This window comes from Schistocerca nitens, chromosome 4, assembly GCF_023898315.1.
Source record: "Schistocerca nitens isolate TAMUIC-IGC-003100 chromosome 4, iqSchNite1.1, whole genome shotgun sequence".
NCBI lineage: Eukaryota > Metazoa > Arthropoda > Insecta > Orthoptera > Acrididae > Schistocerca > Schistocerca nitens.
The window spans coordinates 519,271,275-519,287,163 of record NC_064617.1 but is presented as its reverse complement, the minus strand read 5'-3'; the positions used below and the strand labels follow the sequence as shown (position 1 = coordinate 519,287,163).

Below are 15,889 nucleotides of genomic sequence, written 5' to 3'. Positions count from 1 at the left end.
AACCAAATACGTAAAACAGGTATGAGCAAAATTCGTCAAATATGCAAAATTGAACAGCTAAACAACACAAAGCAAACTCCACAAGTCAATACGCACAGTATACCGTTTATGTTTACCGATACGAACAGTCATTTGCCACAGAGATAAAGCCATACAAAGTTGGAAAACAAAACACTAATTCCGCAAAGATACCCTACTTGCAAACCAGCGAGCGGCGCTGTCAGAGGTGACACACCAAGTCGCTACAACCGTTTACGCGGTGGGTCATTTTTTCAGCGATAAAAAACACACTTAGAATTCACTTAGAAGGGTGAAACTTGATTTGTTTTACTCAAAAAACTCCAAATAATTTTATAATGAAAAAACCAAAAAACCTTAATTTTGTCATTTTTATCGTTCCGGCTCCCCTTAAAGGCAGTTGAATACCAGAATGCAGTGCTCACAAAAATTACAAATGTTGCTCTTCTCCTACAGCAACATGAGACAATTTCCAGACCATTTTCTCCAATATAGATTTATTCTTTTTGAGGTCATTTTGCTGTATGAGTTATTATCATCCATACTTCATACCAGAATTAGTTCTTCCTTTGCATTTGGGATAACACATTTAAATCCTCAAAAGCAACCCATAAACTTCTGAAACAGGATACACACACTAATGCAGTCATAGTCACTTACAGATCCACCAATAAATTGTAAATTTGTGGCAAGGTGTTATGGGACCAAATTGCTGAGGTCATCGTTCCCTAATCCTACACACTATGTTATCTAACTTAAACTAACTTGGACAATACACACACCCATGCCCAAAACTCCGATGAGGGGAGCCACACAGACCATGACAAGGCACCTCAGACAGGGTGGCTAATTTTGCAGGCCAGTAAGTTCAGATGATGATGAGGATACGTATGTTTTAAGGATGTATGAGATTCCCACACTTCTGATGTGGATCTCGACACCATTCAGTTCTCGTCTGATTTCTGAAAACAGCATAATGTCTAACATGCAATGTCGATGTAGGACTTCCATCCTTCTTCTCAAATTGTCCTTTCAAGCATGGGAGACTGTATCTCAGAATTGCTGTATGATCTTCATGTTGAACAAGAATCCTAATCTTATCATTATTATTAAATGTCACTGAAGCAAAAAATATATGGAAGAAATGTTCTTAGAGAATGATTCTTTTATCATATTGAAGTGGAACTGGTATATTAAGTGACACCATTGAGTGGTTTCAATCAAATCAGTTTATGGAACATTTAATTCTACCATGTTATCCCATTATGCTTTCACTATGAAGTGGTGTACTAATAGCTGTAAACACACTGCTTTAAGTAAAGATGTATCATGATTTCCTCACCATGTAAAATGACTCAATTCCTGTCCTGGTCCACAGTATTCAACTAGAGATCGTCTAATGTCTGAACAGTCGCTGGGATTTTTAAAGTGTAGTTTGGTATGTCACTAATTTTATATCCTGGGTCCACTAGAAGGAAGACTGTGTGAATGACTCTGTCACTGAGATACAAATTTGGTGTAATATTACATTTGACACAAATTGTGCTAACCAGTAGTATATCCATTGGTTTTTCAAACTCACAACTACTATCAGAATTGTTCAGCAAAACATGACAAACCTAATAGTGCTCCTACTGAAACTTCCTTATTAAATCTTTGTTTTATTTCAGTTGCAAACGTATTAACATTCGTGTGTAACTTAAATCCTTTCCCTAATTGTTTAGTAAATGCATTTAAATTGTCAGTATCATATGAACAATGGGGTATTCCACAACATCATCGTTTTCTAGATTTATTTTATTGTTCTCCTTGATGGTAATTGTATTAGGAATTCTGTTATATGTCTTCAATCCATTCCCCCTTGCTTGAATTTACTAGTGGAAAGTAGAGCAGACGATCATTCTTTTAAAGTCAGAGTGTACAATTTCACATCTAAACTTAAACTGACACAGTGATGTCTGCGCTCCATGTCTTTATGCACACATCAGGAGGAACATAAGGCAGAAATGTCCACACATATATATGTATCAAAGCCTCGGTAGTGCGAAAATTATATAACACACAGTTATTGGTAAAGTAGCAGCATAATGTTTCAGATGAGGGTAAACCCTCAAGTGAGTCACTGCAGTAGATGCTATTCCACATTTTTGTTTTAGTTCTGAAAACTGGTGGGTACCAGATCCTCCTACCACATCTAAATTTACGATCCCACATTCCTTAGATTTCCGCTTCGTCTTTGGCCTCATGTTCCACCTAAACATTCCTTGAAATCTCTGAATGGTGAATTGTTTGACAAATTTGTAGTAGAGTTAAAAGAGGTTTTTTCTACGAAAAGTTCGTGTTCTTTCCTGTGCAGTCTTGAATGTAACCCTTTTCTGGTAGCAACAGATAGCATAATCCTATTACATCTTCTAACCTTTTCAGATTTTTGTTCTACACTTTGTGCAGTTTTCAGTGTTTAGGCTATGGCTGCTGCCCCTCCAGCTAAACACCCAGTAACTGATAACCCCACAAGAACAGGAGTTAGGAATGGGTAATTCCACTAGATGTCATAAATATTGGTAAAACCCAAGATCTTTAACCTATCTTGTACTTGTTACCGTTTTCAGCTTCAAGATCATTTTAGCTGCTGACAACGATGTTTCGATGCTGTTTTGTAAACGTCCTGTAGGTGTCTTGTTATTCTTCTGTAGCGTATGGCGAGCTGCATTTATAATTAGTCTGAAATTTTTCCCAACACCAAAGTTCGATTTGGCCTGCATTGCTTTATCAACTGCAGTTCCTGCAGTATGTTGCCCTATGTTCGTTCTTCTGCACATTTTCATGACCTTATCAGCTAAACTGTGTTCCTTGTAGGCCTAGTCCAGCAAGTAAATTAGCAGTGGTGTATTTTGTAGCGATCCATTACTGTCTTCAAGTACCTCCTGTAAAATTCGCCTCCATGGTCGGTTTGGAGACTGACTGTCTAGCGATTTGTCCCCATCTGCTGCAGTAGTTCCAGCAGCTGTACAACATACTTAACAGACTTTTTTGCTTTCACAGGCAGCTAGTTACTTTTGCAGTTTTGTTCCAGTTCTGCAGTGGCTATATCTATGGATGTGCAGTTCAGCTGGTAGCTTATCAAGAACACCGCTGTCACTTCTGATGTGTTTCATACCATTCGTGTTTTGCTACTTCACTGTCTGAGATTCATGTGGCCTGTTCTATACCAAACCATGAGTGTTCATGCAACTGTTGTGCGATCATGGGAAGCTAAGCCACATAACTAAACCCTTGTCCCTCAATGTATTATGACATGCTCTACGAGAAACACGTTAGGTTTAGAGGTTCTCCGTAATTCTTCTGTGTAAAAACTCCCAGCACTTTATTTAACTTTATCACCCTTTAAGATGTAAGTTGTTGGACTTGTTAGTTGCTCTTCTGAAACTAAAAAAGAAAGAAAAAGTTAAATCCATTGATCAGTTTTGTAGGTAGGACTTATCAAACTCTGTCATGTATTTTGAAATGTGTACCAAATCACCTATATTAAATTTCTGTTTGCATAGATCCACCATTTTAATGCTGCTGTATACTGTACTTAGAAGCTCACTATCACAAACATCAATCAGCTTCATTTTTAGCGTATGAGGTTTAGTTTGGTTGTACTGGTCGGTTATTTTTGGAAGAGCAGCTACCCATTTACAAGAACAAAAAAGTTTAAAACGCAGTCTGATATGATTTTATGTCTTTCTGTTTAAACCTTCCATAATTCTCGCTGTCATGTGGGAGAATATCGAGTAGTGGTGTATTCTGTAGTGGTCCATTACTGTCTTGAAATACCTGTTGTAGAATTCGCCTCCATGGTCGGTCAGGAGATTGTCTGGGTAGTCATTTGTCCCTGTCTGCAACAATTGTTCAAAAACCCATGTAACATGTTTTCCAGTCTTTGCTTTCACAGGTAGGGTCCAGGCGAATTTGGCATATGTATCTATAACCATCAAAGTACATTTGAAACTTTTATTCACTAATAAATACCGCCTTATATCTATGAAATCTGCCAGCCATAAATCAGCCAGTCCTCATATTAAAACACTTCTATGCATAAATGTAATGCATACTGGTTTTTGGAGGTCCCAGACTACTTTCTCCTTAATTAGTCAATAATGTATCTTTACAAAGTGACTCATATTTCGTTTGTTGCAGTTGTATTCTCTGCAATTGCTGATGCTGTGAACAAACCAAGCCATTCTATTATTTTATTGATGTCATCGTGATATATATGCTCCAGAGGTCTAATGTTTATTCTCTTATACTGAATGTCACCACCTTCATTTGTTGATTGGCGACTCCATAGTGTCCTGTGCACTACGACCAGATAATGTGTATACTTGAAAGGAGAGACAGCATAGGTCGTATATTTTTGTTTATTATCGCAAAATCGATTTTCTGTCACTTATTGACCATCTTCAGTGCTGTAATATATAACTTAAATTAGTAAGCACTGGTGTCAATAAGCTTACGGCGATAACATAGACTGAGCTCAGTCTATGTGGTCGCCGTAAGCTTATTGACACCAGTGCTTACTAATTTAAGTTATACATTACAGCACTGAAGATGGTCACTAAGTGACAGAAAATCGATTTTGCGATAATAAACAAAAATATACGACCAATGCTGTCTCTCCTTTCAAGTATACCTTCATTTGTGCTACGTGTATGAGGTAATGCAAGTCTAATAATATTCTTGTGTTTCCTATCATTCAGGCTTTGTATTCGTCCATCTCAGGTGTTGTTTCGCCTATGTAGGTTAGATTAGCCACATATAATATTTTAGCATGTTTGCATTTTTTTTTCAAGTACTTGTCAGGGTTAGAACTTTTTAAGTATATTAGGTCCATTAAACCAAACTTTTTCTAATTATTTATCCCCAACCTGTGTTGCGCTCTTGGTTAAATGTATAGAACGCTTTCCCAGTTTATTCGGTTTACCACTGCTGACCCCATACATTACATCTGTTTCTCTAACACTGCCATAGGTAATGTCATTGGTAACAGTATATCCTTGGTCTCCTTCATTTCCTCTATGGCCTCCATCTGTTGTGAATGAGGGTCGTTTAAGACTTTAGGTGTGTGTTTTAAGGTGTCTGAGAGAGCAGTAGTAATTTCCAACGAATAGCCTTGTGTGTCATAATGATCTTGTGTTTTGTTGAGATGCTGTTGGGTTCTATATTAGATTAGATATAGTACACAACTTATACAGTTTCACAGATTTATGCATATTAATGGGATTTTCGTTTCATATGTCTGAAACTCCTTCAGTCATGTCATTCTCTGGGTTTACTACATTGATTTAACTCAGAAAGGCTCTCATACTTCCTTCGTGAGCATTTCTTTCCTTAATATTTACAGCAGAAATTTGTTTCATATCTTCAAATGGTTCTTCGATTTTATGGACCTCTTCAGTAACTGTTTCCCGATATGGCATATTTATTAAAAGCTGTAACACATAAATATGCTTTTGGATACTACTATAAGTGTCAATGCACTTAATAATTCAAGGGAATTACGACGCGAGAGGACCTCCAAAAGGAAAGAATAAATCATTGTTGAGCGAGCAAACGAGAAATGTCGAACTGGGCACAAAATAAGAATAAAAAAGAAGTTATTGTGCTACTAGAGCTTTCGTAACCTAGCGGCAATGCAGAGTTTCCTAGCCACTTGATAGCTTGAAACGGCTGTAGTACTACACTAATTAAACCTGAGTGACAAAAGACAACAAAACAGACGATAAGCAACATATTAACGTAGAGTATCTAATACAACGATTTAGGCACTTTCCAAAGAAGCTGCCATCACTGGAAAAGCTGCTTATTAATACAAGTCGTAGAAAAGGACTGACAATACTAATGGTAGGTAGCAGATGAATTATCAAGTGAGTTAATTGGTTGGTAGGTAGTAATCACTGTAATATCAAAATACGTTATGTGCATGATACTTCACGCAGATGTTTCGTAATATACAACTATGTCATCTTCCTGATTTTTGTAGATGACAAGATAAAAAAGTTGTGTGTGTAAAACAGAGGGCACATAGTTTCATAGGAAATATGTGGCTATTTAATGCCATATACACACAAAGGATAAAACATATGAATAAATTATTCTTTCCCTCATTCCCAGTATTTAGAGTCTGTGTGCTGAGAAATATGCTTCGGAATTTATGCAAAGATAATGTGATGAGGACTTTTCTTTTATCTTGCTCTGCTTGATTACCGCTGGGAATTAGGAGTGGCTTGAATTTCTAACGCATATTTTGAAAAGTATTTCGCGTCAGAGCCTATGGCACTTCATGGTGATAAAAACGAGAACCACTGTATGAAAATGTAGCTTAGTTCCAAGTCATGGTAGTGCTATTGCAATCATATCATCTTTTATACCTTGTCTTTCATGTTTACAATTTAGTTGATTATTGTCAATATAACAGCCGCTAGGAACTGTAAATATGTTTATTACAGGCTAAGAACCAAGGCATGAAGTTAATGGAACGAGAAATTAGAATCTTGCGCCTCATATCTCATCCAAACATTATTTACCTGGAGAAGGTCTACGAGACACCAAAGGTATTTATATAAATTATAATTTCCTATTGCAGTAGTTACTGTGAAAGCAATCGATCCAGAAATTAAAGAATATATTGTATCCAGAGTCCATTAAACTTTGAATTTCTGTGTATAATAAATTCTAATGAACATTATGCAATTTTAAATAAACATAAAAAAATCGAAATAAGAAGATAAAAATAATTTCCAGTTGAGTAAATGTACTGTGTATTATATTCCATGGAACGTTTTATGTAACTGAATGGCACTAGAGATAACTTCTGTCTATAATTGTGTTCATTTAGATTTATGCAGATAGCTGTCAAAACAGAATCTGAGGAATTTGTGCATTTGATGAGAGATTTGTCAGTGTTCTGGATGTAAACCAGCAGTATGATCTCACCTTCCTAAAAATTAGTAAGCCATAAAATTTCTCCTGTTGGTTCATATTTTATCCAGAAGGTGTGTAACTTATGATGTTCACTCAAGCTGATGTGTTATGTAAGAGAGTGACATTATAGCTATGATTGCTGGCCTCAGTTCTCCCATGGATGCAACTTCATGTGGTTGTAGTTATTTAGAAAATGTAATCTTTGCGTTTTACATCTTTTCCATAAAAACTGGGCTGACTAGAACGGTGTGAGAATGTTTCTTGTTTTTCCACTATATAGCTGTTTCAACTAGGGAAATACTGAAGTGACAGATGCCAGATAAACATGGGAAGGAGTAATAACAATGATTCTGTAATCTGAAATGACTTAGCTTTGATATAGTGGGTGCTTGTTGGTAGCAGCAACAGCAGAGGACAAAACATCAGCTGAAATGTGAACTTAGGCTTTAGAAAGTCAATGTAACATGAATTTGTTAGGTAGAAAAGTAAGCCAACGTGGAACAGCTTGATATATATGTCATTACAAAGCACACTGCAAAATACTAAAAACAGAAATCAAAGTAAATAACCAACCAGAAAAAGAAACATGAGTTATGGGAATAAAGATAACATCAGATAAGGTTATAATGAATCAAGAGACTCGCAGAGTCAGAACTGAGGAGAAGTAAATCACACATCAGTAACAAATGTGTGCAGTTTTGCAGAAGGGCTTGACATAACTGATACTGAAAAGATGGGGATGTTGAGTTCAGTACATGGAACATCCGAGGCTAGCCATTACAAGAGAATTCAATAATATGAATATTTCATTAAACCAGAAGATGTAGTGTCCACCATAAAATGTTTATTAATAGAAATCTAGTGGTTATAATAAAATTTCAGTGAAGTTAATTAAAGAGTCTTTTTCTGAGTTTACTAACAGATAAAGTTGTTTATGTAATCAGCTGTTTGTCGCAGGAGAACTTCTCAATTGTTGGAAACATGTTGAAGTTTGTCCTCTATATGAGAAACGAGATAAATAAATGCCTTAAAACATCTGTCCAGTTTTACTTTTACTACGATACTCTAAAACTTTAAAAAAGTTAACATAAAAGTGGCTTGTTAACAATCTGACTACAAATAATCTATTGCCAAAGTCACTGACTGAATTTCTAAAGATGTCCAATACTGTCAAAGCTGTTTACACCTACAACGGATTGGGCTCTGATTCATTAGACAATAAAATTACAGGCTACTGGTATATTCTATGATCTATCAAAAGCATTTAACTTAGTAAATCACAGTATCTTTTATGTAAGTTAAAATATTATGGTGTTACAGTAAACATCACAGAATGGTTCATATCGTATCTATGTGACAAGAAATAAAAGTGTCCCTAGTCAAGAGTCCTGTATGAAGCTACCCATCCCCATTAGACTGGGAACTAGTTACATGTGGTGTCCTACAAGGCACAGTCTCAGGCCTTTTACTTCCTTTAGGACTTACAACTTGATAAAAAAATTTAATTGAGATGAGTATACCACCAAAGTTCTGAAGCCCCTACACAATGTTGTAGTTATTAGGCATAGGTGATACAAAAATAAAAACTCTTGCATATGTAATTTACTTTCGTTCCATAATCTCAAAAGAGTTCAGGTTTTTGGGTATCTTCCTTAGCAAAGCTAAATTTTTGAAATCTAAAACTTTGTAATAAAAACTATTTGTGGTATGAACTCAAGAACATCGTTGAGAGGCCTGTTCCATGAACTGGGGATGGTAATTACTGATTTCTTAATGAAATTTGCCATAAGTAACATAGCTTGCTTTCAGGTCAACAGCTTAGTTCGTGGAAATAGCACTAGGAACAAGAATAACTTTCACAAAAATTTTAAATCACTTACTTTGGCCCAGGAATGTGGTTAGTTATTCAAGAGCACACATTTTTAATAACACGCCAGCAGTCATAAAAAGGCTAACTATCTGTGAAGTTCAGTTTAACAGAACCCTGGCGTATTTAATGGTGGCCAACTGCCAACTCCTACTCTAGTGATGGATTTCCAAAGAGCTTTTCAGCTCTTTTTCAGTGCAGTGATGTGATCATTATAAAAGTGCACTGTGAACTGGTTATCTGTTTGATGATGGATCACTGCAATAACATAAGAGTTATCCAATGCACATCTGTGTATTTTATAAGTTCGACAACAAGATTCTTACTACCTTTTAAGTTCAAAAAGATTAGACTTATTCCACATCTATGACGACCATTTCTCATAGTATCTGAGACAGGATTTCAGCATGTTGCTTTTTTTGTAAAAATGAATTATTTGTTCTTATTTTATGACATGTTCTACATCTTTGATGACATTCTCACAACAGATCTAAGGGAACGAAAAGTACATCCAAACTAATTTATAATTCTGTGTATCTCTTCTTCTACATCACCTTTCTGTTTGAGGTACAGAATATTGTCCATTATTTAATGGTTTATCGTGCTTTATCTTCAGTCTGTATTCCATCTCTCGTGATAACTGGCTGCTGATCTACCTCACGTTTCTGTTTGAGGCATGGTATATTGTCCATTATTGAATGGTTTATCGTCCTTTATCTTCAGTCTGTATTCCATCTCTTTCATGATACTTGGCTGCTGATAGATCACTTTGTGATGTTTATATAATACTGCAGCTCGTTTCCTCCAAACCTCTTCATTCCAGTGTGCCCATCATATCGTCCCTATGTTGATTCCTCACATGCTAATCTGTCACTGAATGTATTTACATCTTCCTCCTTTGTTTCCTTGCTTAGCTGCTCTACTGTAGGCTCCTTTTCAAAACATAAACTCACACACTTATATCCTTCATCCACTTCTGCTTCATTACCTTCAACAGTGCTTTCATCAAAGCTCATTACCACTCAGCTTCGTTCATCCAATCTATACCTAAAACAATTGACATGCTCAAACCTGGCACTACTGAAAATATTATTCCCCCAACTATTTCGAAGGAAATCAGCATTCACTCTTCCATGTATTAGCTCCTGCCACCTACACCATTTATGATCCTCACACAAGTCACTGGTAGACTGGGTAATCTGACGTTTGTGTTCAACATTTTTTCACATAGTTTATGGAATACAGCACACACTTCCTGTGTGTCGCAAAGCATCAACATTTACTCCACACATCTTGCATTTCATCATAGACAACAAGGTTTCTCTGGACGTTTTACCATTTTCTTCTGTTTGTATCCTCTTAGATCTCCACTGTCATCATGTTTGATACGTTTAAGTCTGGTCCTTGTAGCCTCACGCCTTCTGCCGTCTCATAATCTCTTGACTCTTTTTCTCTGCTCTGATAGTTGTGAAACTGATGAAAATTTCCATGAATCTTACATTGATGACTACTGAAACTTCTTCGTTATTATGGTAGGTCATTAAATTACATTTGTTGGTTCTTATTTCTCCTATAATTTTGCTTGATTGTTTGTTTGTATTCATGTGCTAAAATTGCCTCTAACTGCTCCAGCATAACAATAAATGAGTCTCAGTTCTTAATCAGATTCCCAGATAAGTTTCCTTGCATCCTCTTAGATAATCTTCTCTTTATTGAACATTTCATTGCGTCATCATTTAGTAGTTGCTCTAAGGTCTCATTGAGTTCCCATAAATGCTTGGAAAATTTTTTCAAGGTACCCATTCATGTATTAATAGATTTGTGATGTATAGCTCTTCAAGTATTGTAGACTGACAACTCATGGACCAGTATTTCTTGAGAAATTTCCACTTGAATTAAATGTAATTAACATGTTTTTCTTTCTTCTTGACTCCCATGTGAACGCTTTTCCCTTCAGCCTGTATACTGTGAACAGACTTTTGTCTGTATCTTTAAAATACGCTGAGAAAACTCCTTTTAATCACTTGGTAAATAGTATTTGGTACAATTCCTCTTTTGGTTCATACTTCCGCCCCATGTTAGACTGGGTGCAGCTATTATAACTGTTCGCTAATGTAATACTATTAAGTTTGCATTGCTAGTTTTACTATCAGTCACTCTGGATTATTCTGCAGTTGTAATTCTTCCTGTAGGTGGTTACACTAATAGTGATATTGCACCCTTGTTGAATCAAAAATGGTTCAAATGGCTCTGAGCACTATGGGACTCAACTGCTGCGGTCATCAGTCCCGTAGAACTTAGAACTACTTAAACCTAACTAACCTAAGGACATCACACACATCCATGCCCGAGGCAGGATTCGAACCTGCGACCGTAGCAGTCGCACGGTTCCGGACTGCGCGCCTAGAACCGCGAGACCACCGCGGCCGGCTTTGTTGAATCTCTGTCACATCTTGAATCTCTTGGTCATGACTGCCTCAACTTCTTGAACCTGCTTTTCTAGTACATCTTTTACTTCCACAACATTTTTCTTAACTTTTCCTGCTCCTTTCACATGCTATTGTGTCTTCTTGGAGTTGTGACCAAACAAGGGTATGAAGGAATTAGCACATTGTACTCAGTCAGGAAGATGATGATTCAAATCCCATGTCAGGACATCCAGATTTAAGGTTTCTATGATTTTCCTAAATCACTCCCGCAAAGGGAAGGATGGATCTTTGAAGGGGCACAGACGATCTCCTTCCCCAGCCTTTAAAAAGTCCAAGCATGTGCATCAAGTGTTTGTGGCTCATTTTCAAAGCAAATGAAAAATCGTGTTTTTTCAAGTAAATATTGCTGAAAATGATCAAAATTACATGGAAAACTTTTGCCGTGTTTTTCACAAAATATCAAGAAACCACAACAAGAAATAGTTATTACATATGCACAAATAAAATTACTCGTTTTTTAACCAATTTACATAATTTTATGCTCGTTTTACTGGAATATTTCCAATATTCTCACTACTTTGAAGTTTATTCAGACTTTTTCGAAATTATTTTCTGGTAAATTATTCTTCTACCATTTTGTCAAATTTTCGACCGTTTTCCACAATATTTACTTGAAATTTAGCGATATTTCATATTCTTGGAAACTGGCCCTAAATTTCAAACTACGTATCCTAAAATAGTTATTTTTAAACGAAAAATAGCTAAAATGTACTGGGCATATTAACTGTTATATTACAGATGCAATTTGATCAAATTTATTATCGATTGTGTTTTTTTCCTACTTTGTGTCTGAGTTGCATACTTCCATCTTCAAAAAAATTCAAAATCATACCCTCTAACTAATTTCAAATATCTGTCTGGCAAAATAGTTTTAAATTTATTATTGATCTCCATACAAAATATTTAGGTAGCCAGATTCATTAATGTTGTCTGAAAGATATACTTCAGCTCATTAATTTTCTTAAACAATTTTTCACTATTATACTGCTGAGCTTTTTACTTGAAGACTCCATTTATGTGAAAAAATTATTAATTAGAATATTTAAATATAAAAAAATGTTTAAATTAAATAAGTAAATTCATTCAGTAAGGAAATATAAAATAGTATTTTTTCTAGTTAATTTTTTTTGCTGTAATACTTTCTCACTTTACTTACTGCATCAAATGGGGTAAACTTCCAAGCTTTCAACGACATCCACCATTCTTTATGTGCAATAAGATGATAGTTGATATCATCGAAAGCATGGAATTTTATCAAAATTTGTCACAGCAAGTGAATCATCGGATTTTTATAGAAGAATTCCGCCATGAAAAACTTCGTAGCCATAAATTTTTTGTTATAAATTGACTCAAAAAATAACAACAAAAAATCAAAACTAAAAATTTATACAGTTGAAGAGATCGATTGGTTTTATAATTTGAATATCATCAGTTTATAACAAAAACTGATAAATCTAAAGAACTCTATTTTTGATGTGATGTTGAATATAAAAAATGAAGAAAAGATGATAATTCTAAAAACTTAATAAGAAATCCAAATTCTCAGATAATCATCTATGTTGCACATCATATGCTTTTGCATACATGTTGTGTATACTGGTGTACCAGCTGTTATATTAGCACTGAAACTCAACCATAATTTCATTAATATTTGTTTTTAAATCCTTAATTTTATCAAGAATTGAAATAAGTAAAGGATAATTTGGTTCATAAATTATTGGAGCACAGAATTTAACATCAGGCTTAAGTGAAGCTCTAATTTTTATTTCATTGTGAAAATAACCATTGTTTTTAGAAACTTTCCATCAGCTTAATTAGAATTAATATTAATCAATTCAAATTATATAATTCCTTCAATATTATATGCAACAATTTTGTCATTGAGTTGACTAATTTTATTATTAAATCCTAATGCTTTTCTAATACAATATTTTATATCCATTTATATCACATCACTTTCAATAGTAATTGTATTCAAATTGTCATTTGCTTAAATGTATATATTTGGCTTTCTTTTATGCAAACATTAATATTAATTAATTCAAATTATATTATTCCTTGAATATTATCTGTAACAATTTTGTCATTAAGTTGAATAATTTGATTATTAAATCCTAATGCATTTCTAATACTATCTTTTATATCCATGTATATCATATCACTTTCAATAGTAATTGTATTCAAATTGTCATTTGCTTAAATGTATATATTTGGCTTTATTTTATGCAAAACGTTTTCTAATTCTTTGAACTCTATTGGCCAGTTTCTGTTTCTTTGTCACAACATAGTTTATTATGCACTATACAACATTTGAAGATGGTGTTGTGTAAGAACCAACTAGTGCAAAATTTTTATAACTACATCTTATAGGTACAGTTAATCTTTTCCTGAGAACTAATGAATTACTGAATTACCGCTTAATTAAATTAAGTGACTCATTTATTACTAATACTTTATTACTAATTGCATGAAAACAGAATGGGATAAAATCTATGAATTTGAGAGAAGAAAAAATGAACATGGGAAACTTACCAAATTCAGTTTGATGCAAAGTAACTGAGCAATGTGGATGAGAAAGACAACATTAATGATTGACAGTTACATTTGAGCTCCAGGATGGTTAAACTGGAATATAATCAATCATTTATACGTTTTTTATAAAGGTATATATCAAAAAAATTTCAATAATTTATAAAAAAATGTTTGAAAAAGTTAAAGAGACCACTGACAGATTCTTCAGCTTTGTTAGTTTTATTTAAAATAATGATGAAATTATATTGTCACCTCCTTGCAAAATTAAAGAATAATAATGGCCCAATGTAAAGTCCCCACAAAATTAACATTAAGATGATTGCTCATTAAACCCACAATAATGTTAATTAAATACTGATCCATGAACTGAATATAACATCTCAACAGAAATAATTAAACCTGATAAATTTTATAAGGGCAGCTGCGCTGACCTTCGGCCCTGTGAAATAATTAAACCTGAATTCTTACCTCAGTAAAACTGCATCTATATCTGCTCTTATTTTCCGGCACAGCTCCGTGCAATGCTGGCCTACATATAATTTTGATTCTTGGAGGAAATGCATAGGAAATATTCTTTAAATTGAAATGAATGCTTTTTCTTCAAAAGAGTGGAAAAATTCTTTAAATTGAAATGATTCCTTTTCTTTAAAAGATTTACTTTATAAAAAAATATTATTGGGGCATTTTTTGAACAAATTAATTACAATTAACATACGTTATTAGCTGAGCGCAATGCTGCTTCATTACCTTCTATAATAATATACATATCGTCCACCACATTCCTGACCAGACTCGTGGGCAGAGCACACCGCGGACGCATGCCGACTCGCCACACACAACTGTACCAGACTGCTACTACTCTCCAACTGTCTACTCTCTCTGCCAGCTCCACACACACAACTGAACTCTTGCATGGTCAAGCACAGACTAGCAACGATAAATAACTCTCTGGTCAGAGATTCTGTCATCCCTCGCCATCGCTGGTAATGAATACATACGTGTTTCATAACCCTCCACTGGGGGAGCAAAAATTTGGCAGCGATGGTGAGTCATTTGGACTTGCCATGAGCAACAATTTTTTTCTTAACTAATTAACTTTACAATCACAGAATATAACTATATAGGTGTAGAACATGAAGTAAATATAGTGCACATGCACCGCGTACACAACATATCAGACAATGACAATAAAATATATATACAATGAGTACAGAACATATCAGCAAATCACAAAATGTATATACAAATCATATTGATTAATGACAAAAGTGCACACTCACTGGAGTAGTGAACATATCAGGAAATCACAAATGTGTAGGCAATGAATACAAATCATATTGAGAAATGACAAAGCTGCACAGGCACTGAAGTTCAGTACAAAACATATTAACAAATGGCAGAAGTACACACACAATGTAGTTCAGAACATATTAAGTAAAGACAAAATGTATATACAATGAGTACAGAACATATTCACAAATGGCAAAAGTGCACATGCACTGTAGTGGAGACCAAATTACATAAATGCATATGCAATGAGTAGAAATCATGTTTACAAATGACAAAAGTGCACATTCACTGTAGTTCAGAACATATTTGCAAATCACAAAATTGCATAGGCCATAAATACAAATCATGATAGCAAAAATGATGTCACAAGAATTAGGATAGGAAAGGGAAGGATTGCATCATGGTTGTAGCACTTTAGGTTGCACGCAGCTGCACTGAAATTCCATATCTTTCTACAGAAGCACAACACCAAGTGAGACAATCTGAAGTTCTTTTCCTTGAAGTATTAATCAGTGTAGCCAAGACACTGAAATATTGTAATAATATTCCATGCTATCATTTTGGTAGTACATTAGGTACACCAAACAGTGGGACCATAATAACATCTTCATCGCTCATGGTGGTGGACAGCATGTCGTGTCAACACCACGTTCTTGTAAAGTAGACCAACGTCGAATTAGTGCAAAAAATGGTTCAAATGGCTCTGAGCACTATGGGACTCAACTTC

At 34.8% G+C, this 15,889-nt stretch overlaps 1 protein-coding gene across 1 annotated transcript in view; it reads left to right on the top strand.

The window, feature by feature from the left end:
- Nucleotides 1–6,524: 6,524 nt before the first annotated feature.
- Nucleotides 6,525–15,889, top strand: part of LOC126252414 (serine/threonine-protein kinase 33-like) — a 115,491-nt gene continuing 106,126 nt past the window's right edge. The window contains exon 1 of the mRNA XM_049953304.1: nucleotides 6,525–6,614. Coding sequence (XP_049809261.1) covers nucleotides 6,525–6,614 — 90 coding nt within the window. The remainder of the gene's footprint in view (nucleotides 6,615–15,889) is intronic.